The 12,938-nt window shown below is 38.6% G+C and overlaps 1 protein-coding gene across 1 annotated transcript in view; it reads right to left on the bottom strand.

Annotated features, from left to right (window-relative positions):
* FREM1 (FRAS1 related extracellular matrix 1) overlaps window positions 1-8,638 on the bottom strand; it is a 56,557-nt gene extending 47,919 nt beyond the window's left edge. The window contains exons 1-5 of the mRNA XM_066569418.1: window positions 8,411-8,638; window positions 3,254-3,348; window positions 2,405-2,706; window positions 1,721-1,917; window positions 734-1,057 (exon numbers count right to left, since the gene is read on the bottom strand). Of these exons, the coding sequence (XP_066425515.1) occupies window positions 734-1,057; window positions 1,721-1,917; window positions 2,405-2,706; window positions 3,254-3,348; window positions 8,411-8,638 (1,146 nt within the window). The remainder of the gene's footprint in view (window positions 1-733; window positions 1,058-1,720; window positions 1,918-2,404; window positions 2,707-3,253; window positions 3,349-8,410) is intronic.
* Between the last annotated feature and the right edge of the window lie 4,300 nt (window positions 8,639-12,938).

Below are 12,938 nucleotides of genomic sequence, written 5' to 3'. Positions count from 1 at the left end.
ATCTTGCTCTGATTTCTTGTTTGTTCAGTTTTATTACTTTAGTACCAACCATTTTGCTTTGATTGGATAACTCCTTAAGTAACTTATCAGACAGTTATTTCATAACTCACTCAAGAACCTGCAGACAGAAACCTGACCTCTTTCATCACTTCCATCATGCTCTCTGTGTTAGTGACATGCTTTTACTACTCCCAGCAGGAACTCTTGGGAGCCCCTTTTTGTTATCCCTAAACCCTCATTATCACAGCAGGTAGGCTGTTAGGCCAAAGAGCAATCCTGCCTTTGACCAGTCTATCTTTCACGACTTTAAATATGTCACCTCTGCACAGGTCACAGAGATCAGTTACATTATGCAGGGATAAGAACTGTGTGGAAAAGGCACCACTGATCTTTACAAAGCCTCTTGGGTAGAAGTACAAGCACTGTTATTTCACTATTCCTCTTACTAAAAAAAAATCCTGTTTAGGTATTTCTCAGTCAGAGGGGATAAAAGGTTTTCAGTACAAAGAAATTCTTATGGAATGAGCAATAAACATCTATTTTGTGTTAGTTAAGATGATGTGTCATAGGAGAAAGTGATAAAAGATTTTGCCTCTGCTCCTGTATTGCATATAGTTTTAAAAATTTTTTCCCCTGAAAAATGTCCATTACATACAATTACATTTATTTCCATTTTACTTTATCTTAAGGAGGTGAAAACCAGTTCACACATGTTCACACATCCCACTGTTACCTCATAACTCCTCCTCTCTGTGTGGCTGTTATTTGGAGGCTGATAAGCAATGAGCATGTCACTGAGATCCTTCCACGTGAAGGAGCCAATAGGTTTTGTGTGGTCAGAGAGGTGAGTGATAAAGCCTCGTTGGGGTGGCTTGGTGATGTTGAATATAAGCAGGGACTTTGGAGTTTCATTGTCTTCAGCATCAATGGTTGTGGTTGTAATAGGGGTTAAAATAAATTGATCTACTTCCAGGATGAACTTTGCCATTGGGGCAGCTTTGGGTATCTGGTTGGGAACAGCACCTCTAATCTGAACAGGGAGCCATGCATACTCCGTCTACAACAGGAAAAAAATGAGACAACTGAACAGGCAAAGTAAAGTGAAAAAATAAATCAAATTTTTTCTAGCTTCACATAGCAAATCATGGTACATGTTAAAGCAATAATTATTTTGAAAAGAAAAATTAAAATATTTTAATTAGAAAATGCCTAGAGTAAATATTGAGACATCATGAATATGACTTTCAGGTTCACTAGTCTTATTTGTGTCCTTATTTGAGGCTGAAATGACTTAATTTGATGTGAGTTTAATGAATAACTTTATCTGACAGAAACATGCACAAGCTATTAATTATTATTAACTGAATCTGTTCACAGAGCTCCTAACTTATAATTACTATGTATGCTGAAGTCAGTGCAGATCACACAGTACAGAAGTTGTGGAATTATGCCAGAATTAATTTTTCTTTCAGGATAAACTACTTATGTGTGACAGTAATCAATCAGAGGTGTTTCTCTCTAGCCATAATGGTCTAATCATAGAGGCATGGAGATAATGCCTTTCATTAACTTAGCTGGCAAATTTCTAAGAACTGAAAAGATTTAAAGGCTTCCTATCTCTCTTCAAATGCGACAAGGAGCAAAAAAACCATAAAAAAAGAAACAATGACAAAAACCACAGGATGATAATCAGACATTATAAACTTACATAAAAACCTACCTTGTGCAGAGTTTTGCTTCTGCTGTCTGAGAGATCCAACCTCACAGGAATATAATCAGTGTCAGGTGAGGGGGGGTCAAGGTGTCGATACTGAATTCCCATTCTCAGAAATTCTTCACAGCTCATCTTTTTGTTGTTAATATCTCCTAGTCCCTGTGCACAGCTCCTGTTTCTGCACTGTTGGGCCAGGCTATGCTCTGTAACCCAAAAGCAATAGTGAAAGTTACCAGAGCAGAAACCACCATGGGGAACCTGCCCATGTAGCTAAAGCAACCCTGAGAGAGACAGTGTGATGAAAAGTAGGGCTTCTTTCCTTAATTTCTTCTACAGGATTTTGTTTTTATCTGATGTCTTCCAACTCCATCCTACCTTGGTGGCCTCCAGCAACGACCTGTGCTGTTTCTACTGAGTCTTGGCACACACAAAACTGTCACATTGGTCCACATATCTATGGGCCAGAAATATGGCCAGAACCCGGTCAAGGAATTATTGACCCAGATCTGTGATCTGCATGGTGCCTCACAAAAGCTTCATGTCCCTTTCATGCCCACAATAGCTCAAGCTGTTCACTAAATTTCACACAACCCACTGTTACACAGCACATCTGAAAAGGCCCACTACTCCAGACTTAATCTGCTGCATCTCTCTGAAGGTGCTAATGCAAACAACAAAAGCACATCATACTAGTGTCAGGGAAGAAGCTCCATGGCTGATCTCTACCAAATTGCCCTTGCTGCACTTTCCCAGCAATAAGCTGGCCATGAGCAGGCAGGTGAGTTTCCGAAGAGATTATGGAAATGGTGCAATCCAGGTTTATCTTCCTGTCGTAATCAAAGGTGAGGACATTCTTGTCAATCACCCTGGACAGACCGTAGTATTCAGGGACCTCCAACGCATGGGAGCGCATTTTTATGATGTTACAGTCTGGCTCAAGTAACTGCACATGAAGGGTGAATGTTTCTACAAACGTTTCTGTTTCTGTAAACCTGCAAAGGACAGAAGAAAATCAGTTATGCTTCATGCCGTCTTCTATTGCTTTGTGATATGGGCATTGTCTTCATCTTTGAAATGGAATTACTTGAACTGATTTCTCTCTTGTGTGCTCAAGCCTTGAATCACCATAACATAGATCCTGCTGCCCAAATTCCCCTTCTTATAAGGGGATGTGTGTGAAGATATTACTCTCTGTGTGTATATGAGTGTCTGTCCCTATCAGCAGGACAACAGAGAACAAACATGCAGTATTCTGAAAGTGCTATTGCCATTTTCCATAGCATAATGAAAAATCATTGGTTGCATGTAATAAGCCCGCAACACATAATACATGTTAAATGAGCATATCTGCAATACATGGTGAGAAATGTTTCTGTAAACAGATGGTCACTTCTTGACTAATGATGCAGCTACTGGATCTAAGTGGTTACATCATGTACAGCAGAACATGCTTTAACTGTAAAAAATGGACTGATTGTTCTTCCTAAGGTCAGCTGGGCTCCTGGTAACAGTGAAGTGTGACCTGCAGCTGCTGCTTACCTGTACAGCCTAAGCATGACCATGTCTTCATCTAAAATCGGACATCCATTGTGGGTATATTTGACTTCATTAGGAAGGAAGTGGCAGTCAAAAACCTATGAAGGAGAAAGAATATACTGGCACCACACTGCCAAAGATGTTAACTTCACAGCCCCTTCTCTACTTCTCTCTGAGTGCCTGGAACCAGACTAACAAAATGTTTAATATGTAGTTCATTTCTGTGAACAGGTATTCATTCACCTGTACTGTGATCCCTTTGTGGGAGTCAGAGCAACCACTTAACATGAGACTGCCTGCACACCACAATTAGAAGGGCAAAGGTTGTATGTGATTGTTTCAGGCTGCCAAGTCCCTCCCCAGTACAACAAATAGTTTGATCTCACCTTCTTTACCACTGCAGCCTGTGGAGTTAAGACTGTAAATATATCCAGCAGTATATACAACTGCAGTGGTGCTGAAAAGCCAGCAGTTCCATCATTATAATTTGAGACTTACTGACTTTTAAAGTTGCTCATGACAATGGCTTGATTATATAGTAAATCTTGCTTTATGTCCACCACAATTATACCACAAAAGTACAACACAGCTAACTTAGAATTGTTCCCAGTTTCTGTGATACTGACTTTGTACCAGTAGCTCTTTTCTAGATCAGACATCATCTCTGTGCCATACAAACATCCATCCCCAAAATCAATGTAATCCACAGCACAAAAGCAAGCAGATACCTATGCTTTCCTACCAACTAATTCAAAAGAGACTAATTCTGACAACATACCTGATATAGGCAAAATTTGTGAGTCTGTCTGGCCATAGTTTAACCATCTAAGGCAGACACTGCTTTCAGGCAGATTGATTTATTTAATAGTTGGTTGGTTTGTGAAAGCAAGGCAATGAGGAAACATGCCTGACACAAATAGAAAAGAGATTGCTTTGACACACTCATTCTTTGGAAAAGGGATTTGGGCTCTGAGGAAAACAATTTCCGTGTTCTCAAATACTGCAATTGGCAAGACTGGCAATTTAAAATTCCCTCACAGTATTGTTTCTTTACTGAATTACCAGCTGAAAGCTCCTAGCATTGATAGACTGTGTTAACCTTGTGATGAAAGGGAATCCCTATGCAGTCCATGGAGGATGGAAGATGCTCATGTTTCATATCTTCAGAGAGAAAAGGCATATTCTAGCCAGCAAGAAACCAAAATCACTGCATTTCCTAAGCATTTCACTGTGAATCTAAACATAGTTTTCATTGCATTATTTGGGGCAGTATTCACAAATGGTTATATGGACTTCCACAGACAAAAGTGAAATTTGTTCAACACTTACCAACAGGCATAATAAGGCCATAACTAATAGCAGTTAATATATGTATCTGGCTGACTGACTAGCCTTTTTTTTTTCAAAAAATAAGAGGTAATTTCTTAATGACAGTAATTTTTAAAATATGACAAAAGAATCATGAAAATTATTCTTTGAGCCAATTCATGCAAATGCCATGCATGAATTTTGTACATTTCCCTAACCACTTTAGACCATGGTGAAATGGCTGAGAGACTTTAGTAAGGTTCTAAAATTTTGACTGAAAGTGTAACTCATAGAGAAAATCTTTGGATGCTCTGACTTTAGGTGTAAAATTTATGTAATAATTTAATTCTAAATTAATTGTTAGTACATGCTTAACTGAAGCGCCTCATGACATTTGCATTAAGGGATTTAAGAATTATTGAACTTTGTTTCTTTCTAACCATTACACAGAATGTAACTTACATCCTTCTCTAATGGAAGAATTAGTTAGAGTTTCTCAGCTTTCATTATTAGTGAAAGGGTCTACTTCCACTGAAGTAATTCTTAGGTGCTCAAGCAATGTGATAATTTTTCTATATTCCAAGCAATTTTAAAATTTATTGCCTGCTTTTAACTTCCATCAAGAAGTGCATTGTACAAAGTCTTTCCTTTTTTTAGTTGTTTTTTGGGGCTTTTTTAAACTGATGAGATAGTTGATTTTCAGACATATATATACATGGATTAATCTCTTGGAATAATCTGTGGTTTTATGGAAAGTACACTTGGTTTTATTTGTTGGGTCTGCTTAGAAAGGAATGACAAGAACAATATGTGGAAAACAAAATTACTCTCATATGATGAAAATTTTGACTATGTTGTGGCTGTTCTGTTGTGCATTATTTTCAAATTCTGTAGAAATATGTGCTCTGCTTTTTTTTCAAACAAAACCAAAAAATATTCCTTTTTCTTACTTAATGTCCTTTCTTTCTTAGTAGAAACTAATATAAAGGAACATGATATTTAAGTAATACAACGGATAGTCTTATGTGATAGTCTACAAAAATGGAAAATAAAATTAAGAAGTAGTTATGTGGTATGCTATCTTGAAGAAAGAAAAAAATGTATATTATATACAAAACCCACTCGTATGGTAGCTTCAGAAGCTTAATGTTGTACACTGAAAGTAAGATTCTTGACTGACATAAATCAGTGTAAATCCCTCAAAGTCAGTAGGATTTTGGTTTCATAAGGGTGTTGTGGGGGACAAGGCCAAAGGGATTACAGAAGTCCAGATAAAAGACATCCAAGCCCTTCCCTTGCCCACTGATGGAGTCACTCCATTCACAGAAAGCCAAGGGGTGGGTCAGGCAGGACCTGCCCTTGGTGAAGCCATGCTGGCTGTCTTGAATCACCTCCTTGTCTTCCATGTGCCTTAGCACAGCTTCTAGTAGGATCTGTTCCATGATTTTCCTAGGAACAGAGCAGAGGCTGACAGGTCAATAACCCCCAGGAAAGATCTACCTTTTTATAGGATGGTTACTGTAGCCATCCTCACCTGACTGCCATGACTTTTCAAATATTATGGAATGTGGCTTTACAGCTACATCAACCAGTTCCCTTAGGACTCAGGGATGCATCTCACTGAGTCAAATCATATCAAAGAATTAATGTCCTTATTTTTAAGACATCGTTAGTTCCACATCTTAATTGGTAACAAGAGATTGGAAAATTTAGAACCTTTCTACAAAGGTTTGTTACCACTGACTGACAGTCAGTTTATATGTGTATTTAGACACAATCTGCTTTGCAAAAAAGAAACATCTGGTTTATGTTTCCTGATATGTTTTCCTTTTGTATGAACAGGCAACTCTAATTGTCTATAAATTCACTGGGTAAGACAAAGGAAATCTAAATATTTTCCTAATTACTGTAGGGCTTTGGATTTTTCCACTTCAACTGCTTTTCAATTACAATTTATAATTAAATTGTCATACATTCCTAGAACATAACCCAATTTAATGGAAGTAAACCAAATCATACCAGAGACATTTTCTTGCTGCAGAATTTCCTGTAGAAAGATCATGAGTGGCACAAGGAGATCTAGACTCTGGCACCTTTTTTCAGGAATGGTGAAAGCTCAGGCACCACTAGCAGGCACAGTCTTTGTCCAGCCTGGTGCCCTAGGGCCACCTGCCCAACAGAGCTCTTCCCTCTACATGTGTGCCTTCAGCTTCCACACTCAGCTGCCTGGGCAGATATTCGGGGCCATGAAAGAGCAGTTGCTTAATAGATGTGGGGCTGGGAGAGGGGAGATGGTCAGGAAAATAAGGTGCAGTGAATGCACATCTCCTGGGATCTCTTGCAAAGGGCCTCTAGCTCTGTGCTTGAAAGATGTTGGGTTACACAGGACAAAGTGGCTATTTCAAAATGCCTGGGTCCTACTGCACATAGAAGCTGAGGCAGAAGTTAAAAGCAAAATTACTCCTCAGCCAGACAGATTGCCTACAGAAGAGGTTCACTGTAGGTTTCACATGTAAGTCCCTCTTTTCCTCCTCTCCTTTAGGTTGTATATTACGAAAAATTTCTTTACTGAAGGGTTGGTCAGGCATTAAAACACATTCCCCAAGGAAATGGTGGAATCACCATACTTGGAAACATTCAAAAATTATATATAGGGACGTGGTTTTTAGTGGACCTGGCAGTGCTGGGTTAATGGCTGTACTCATTGTTCTTCGAGGTCTTTCCAGCCTTAATGTTCTATGTTTGTAGGAGTCAGGGACCAACCTGTACTTGGGGAAGTAGAGGGGGGGTAGTAAGGCCAGTGTTCCTGGCTGGCAGAAAACAAGCCCTGGGTAGTTTCTGCAGATGCACTACACTACTTAAGGCAGTCTCTAGAGAAGATCACACATTGTCCTCCTGATTTCCCTGGTATGCCTCTGCTCCTTAGGAGGGCTGATTCAGCTGAAGTACTTGTCAGTGGTTTGCAAAAATAATACTGATGACCAAGCCAGAAGTTTTGAAAAATCTATTGAGATTGGTGCTCCTTCACCTATCTTCACAGAAGCCACCAAAAACCCTGGAAAGGAGGTTAGAAACTATATTCATATACAAGCACACGAAAATGTATGCTGTGGCACAAACCAGAATTTTTCAAACTCCAAAACCTGCTTGGTTATGAACCATTAAAACCATTTATCTTCTGTCTATACATTTTTCTTCTATTACATTTTCATGACAACTGTGTTCAACTCCTTCCTGTTATAACTCAGGTGGGCAATTTGTAAAGCAGATGAGTAGCAGAAATGTAATATGTGAAATATATTTCATTATTCCTACAAGCTCAACATTTGAAAAGAAAACTGGGGAGTTTTAATGTATTTGCCATCTGCTAACAATTTGGCTGTTGCAGAGCAGAACAAACAATGCTGCACACAATGTACTTATTGTATGTGATTATTTTTTCTTAATTGGTCCTTAAGTAGGTGGCTCCGTGACTAAAATTCAAAATGCTATAGGGGGATATGCATTATTCAAGGGGCACTGGTTACCCTCATGGGAGAAAAATAAGCAGGTGAGAGACTGAGGATATCTCCTAACTGGAAGTTTTGAAATACCCATTCTTCACTTGTGAAAGGAGACTCTGACCAGACTCACTTCTGTGCACTCGTGCTACTGATCTCAGCTTTTGGATTTCAGGGTTGCAGTTCTCTGCCAGCTGTCTACATAAGCAAAAGCTGAATCCCACACACCATTCAGTTTCATTCCTTTTAGTCACTACCCAAAGAAGAACAAAAATCAATCAAGCAGTCCTTTTTAGTTTTTCCCAGACCTGCACACACTAATACTCAAGGCAGCAAAGCAGAGCCCAAATACCTGTGGAGTGAGTTTCCCAACCCTCTGTGTTATTGGCTCATTGATCACTTCTACTTTGCAGACATCTTTCTCTCTGGGGATGGAAAAGTTGAGGTCTTCTTCTGACAGGAAGACAGATTGTCCCTTCATCACTTTCACCCCAAGGTTCACACTAATAAAGGAGGAGCACACAACTCTTAACACAACAGGCAGCAGTAGAAGCAGCCAGCCTTTCTCAGAGGGCTTCATACTATAGGGGGGTGCCAGCCTTCTTCAGTGAAAAAATTTCTTAACAAAGGGGGTCTTCTTCCTCCACCAGCAGACATTCACCATACAATTAAGGCATTATTAGTCACAGATTAAAAATGTATGACACATTTTCTATTAATAGGCTCTCCTTGACTGAAATTTGGGCAGTTATTGGGCAGATATTTTCAAAATATCCTTAGGTTTTTATAAAATTCATTGGTCAAGCCTGACAAAATGATGAATGTGTTCTCAAGGTTTGTTAATCCTGAAAAAAAAAACAAGAGAAAGAAATTGCTATAAGGAATCAGGCAACTATAAGGATAAAAACAAAACTAACATACAAAATACTTCCACCATTTCTGACAAATGCAGTTCATTTTAATACCATTCAGTGCACACATGATCAGAAAATAGCAGACAACCCCAAAGTCTGAGAAAAAATCAACGGAGATAAAAAGACAAGATAATACAGAAAATAAATTACACAAGTTTCTCATGCCCCTAATTACAGTGAATCTTCATCTTTCATGTTTATGACCTCATAAGAAAGTAATTTTTTTTCTGGCATTAAACAAGCACTATTGAAATCCTTTTAAAAGCCTAATTTCTACAATCCTCCAAAATAACTGAAGTTACAGCACAAAGAACAGGAAGTGATTGATTTAATTAAATTTGAGAATAAGAATTCCAAGACAGAAAAGTGTCAATATTCCTTTTTGTAAAATTTTAATGCCCTGACTAATTATTTGCCACAACCTTAAAACCAACAGGGAAGTTTCCTGAAAGTGAATTAAAAAACAAGTTCTTGTATGTCTTTATTTTCTTTGTTGCTGTTAATAGGTTCACTCTACTGTTTCTGGCAGAATGAATTTCTGAGCAGCCTGTAACTGAATATAGGTATCCACCCAGATTTCAATTTCACTGAAAAAAACCTGGCAGTTCAGAAGTTCTGTAAAATTATTCACTTCCAAAAGTTAAACAAGACAGATCTACTCACTTCATCACATGTTTAAGATTGAAAATAATGAGTCTCACATACATATTAAGTTAGATGTATGTTGACTGTGTAGTCTGGAATGCAAATTTTTACTCTAATTTTCTAGGTATTTATCTGAAATAGTCTTAGTCTTTCCTTTTTGGTTTAAAATATTGAAACCATGCCAGTCTGAAGAAAATCTGAGAGAAAATGTAGAATTCTAGCCAGTGGAAGAGGAATGAAATCCATTGTAGAAAATTCAGATAAGAAGACAATTAGAAATTTTAGTTTCAGACTAGGACCTGGCAAAGTGCTAAGAGGCAATTAATGACTCTGATACATAGACCTGGTGGTTTGCATCTCATGACAATGCCGCTAATTCTCTGCTCCATAATAGCAGGCTGAGGCATAGAAAAATGGTGCAAAATAGCTTTATTCACAGGCATTTTCTTACACGGTGCCTCATCAGAAATTATAAAATTAAAGCCTAGATAGTTTTGATTTTCTGCACTCCAATGTGGATAGCTATTATAAAACAATGTCAAAGTTGAGAGATAGCTTCATCACCAGTTTGAAAATGACACTCATGCAGAGACCTCTGCATCTTGACTCTGCTACATCTGTTTCTGGTGCCTGCCCCATAAATCCCAGCATGGAATACAGTTGTAAACCTTGGGTGCAGGCAGTGGCTTCTATGCTGCCCTTTCCTACATCAAAAACAGAACAGAAAGTGTTCAAGAGGAATCAGGAGCATTTTGATCAATTTCATGGTGGATGTATGAGATATTCTCTGCTACAAATTTGGCCCCTTTGTCACTGTGTATTACAGTCTTGCTTTGACTACTTTAAGGTGCAGACAGAGCTCCTGTATCACTATATGTTTGCCCCATATGTTGCAGCCACTGGTCTCTACTTGGATGCTGTAGGACTGTCTTCTGAGGTGGCCAAGAGAAGACCTTGGGAAGTACAACCTCACTTTCTCAATTACTTATACAATCATAGCAAGATGAAATGGCAAGAGATTCTTTCAACACATAACGACAATAAAAATGAGAAGGTTTTGGGGTGAGTGCCAAGGCATTAATATCCTCCCTATCTGTAGAGAAGGTAATTGCTTCAATGAAGTCATGTGTGTGCTACATGGTACTTACACTGATTGACAGTCTTCTGCTCTTCAGCAGATACACAGCTGCTGGTGATGCCACTGTCACATTTTGTGACTGCTTTGAACTTCCTTACTATCTCCTTACTTCTCTGCCCTTAATATCACAGCTGAACCTGATTCTCCTCTGCTACTCATTGCCACATCACCTGTGTCTCCAGAAGGGACATACAACTAAGGGACTGTTTATTCCAAATGCACCAAAATAGTTCAGATTACGTAGTGGCCTAATGAAATAATGGTATTCACAAACAACATAGAAGGAAATTAAGCTGAAATTAAGCTGTTTTCTCATCAGCTTTCTAAGGGTCTGTCTATATGCCTAAACAACTGAAACAACTGAACAACTCCAGGTGCACTGTGTGAGTACAAGCTCATAGAAAGCTACCAGCTTTGGTCCCAGAAGCGAAACAGTCAGTTCTGTGATATATCATGTATAGCTGTTATTCCTCAGTGGGGATGGAAGATTTAATTTATGAGGAGGGGCCAACACAGCTGGATTTGTTCAGCCTGAAGAAGAGAAGCCTTATTGTTTATTTTTAGATTCTAACAGAAGAGTGCCTGGAGCACAAGGAAGAGACATACAAACACACTAAAACAGCAAGGTATTTGAAGCCAAATTTTCCATAAAACTGGCTTTTCTTGGGAAAAGAGGTAGGCACAGTTACCTGCAGAGGTCCTTTTCACCCTAAATCATATGCTGACTCTCAGCTGAAAAAGCAGAGCCATCTGACTACTAAGATCTAAATTAATAACCTGGTGCATTTTTGCAAAATACAATGTTATACTCTGCCACCTGTCCAGCAATTCCCCTGAGATCCAATATAAATATTATATATTTATATATATAAATATATATAAAATGGTATAAAAAATGTGGCAACAAGCAAGGAGATCTCCTTTCCCAAAATTAGAGGCAACTGGCCAAGCTGACTCTGAGATTTGAAAGCCTAGAAGATAAGTCCCAAAGATGTGCCCAAGGCATTGAACAAGGGACACTTGGCAAGGGGAGCTCTAGGGAGCTACTCATCTTCTGGCAGCTCCTGCCCACTCAGCAGATGAGCCTGGGCTAAGGCAGAGGGAGAAGGAGCCTCCGAAATGGAGTGAATGTGAGTCTGTAGAGCTGACAGAGGGACATACCGAACCAGGGACAATGTAGAGGATGGTTTCAGTTAAAAATTTCCTCCAAGTGCCAGAACTGATATTCTCTCAGGGCTGCTGGTGCACATATGAGAAATGATGCAATGGTTAATTACAAACATAACAAGTGAGTCTGATTGTGAGCAGAACTACATTGATGTAAGTAAAAGATTAATACAAATTTAGATAGCTCTCTACCAATACAAAACAAGTGAAAGTAAAATCTGACACAGCACCAGTAAGTCTCAGCTTTAATAGCTAAAACTTGAGAAAAATACCTGTAATCACAAGTGGCTTTGAGCCAAGTCTCAATGACACCCAAAATCTTCATTGGGATTTGGATGAGACTTCAAGAGTTTCTCTGTATATGACAAAATCTCTGGTTTCCTGGGATATTTCCCTCAGCAGATGCATCAAAATTTCCCTAATCTTTTGCAAAACAGGAAGGGGATAATGAAGAATGATTGCTACAGGTTGGAAGTTGGATTGATTTGTTTTAATGAATACCAGAAAAAGTTTGCAAGAAACAGAAAGAACATACAAAAATTTTTGAGGACACATTTAAAGAAAACAGCTAAGGGCTTTCCATGATTTCTAGGAAACAAGATTAATATTATAGTAATTAAAATCTGGCACAGGGCAATGAAAGGATCATGAGGTATTAAATTAGGAGAATGTGCGCTTAACACATGCACCCCTTGGACTGTTTGCTATCTAATGGTTCTGTTCCATGCACTACAAACAAGAATTACAGGTCACCAAGAAGCTAAGTATCTGGCAAGGTATTTGCTGAGTTAAGGAATGGCAGATAACACCCTGTAAGTAGTTACACCTTGGACCCATGCCAACAGTAGAGATGCATTTTGCCTAAGGTAAAGTGCAATTCTCAATTAGCTGAGATGGTGACTAATAGAATTCTCTAACTAGAAAATAAGTTACTTTAAAAATCCCCTTCTAATAACCATTTGAAGAAACAGTGTATAATTATCTGCAGAATTTGTTGGAATATCTCAGCAAAACAC

Source organism: Molothrus aeneus, chromosome Z (assembly GCF_037042795.1).
Source record: "Molothrus aeneus isolate 106 chromosome Z, BPBGC_Maene_1.0, whole genome shotgun sequence".
Classification (NCBI taxonomy): domain Eukaryota; kingdom Metazoa; phylum Chordata; class Aves; order Passeriformes; family Icteridae; genus Molothrus; species Molothrus aeneus.
This window is presented reverse-complemented; position numbering and strand designations above follow the sequence as displayed.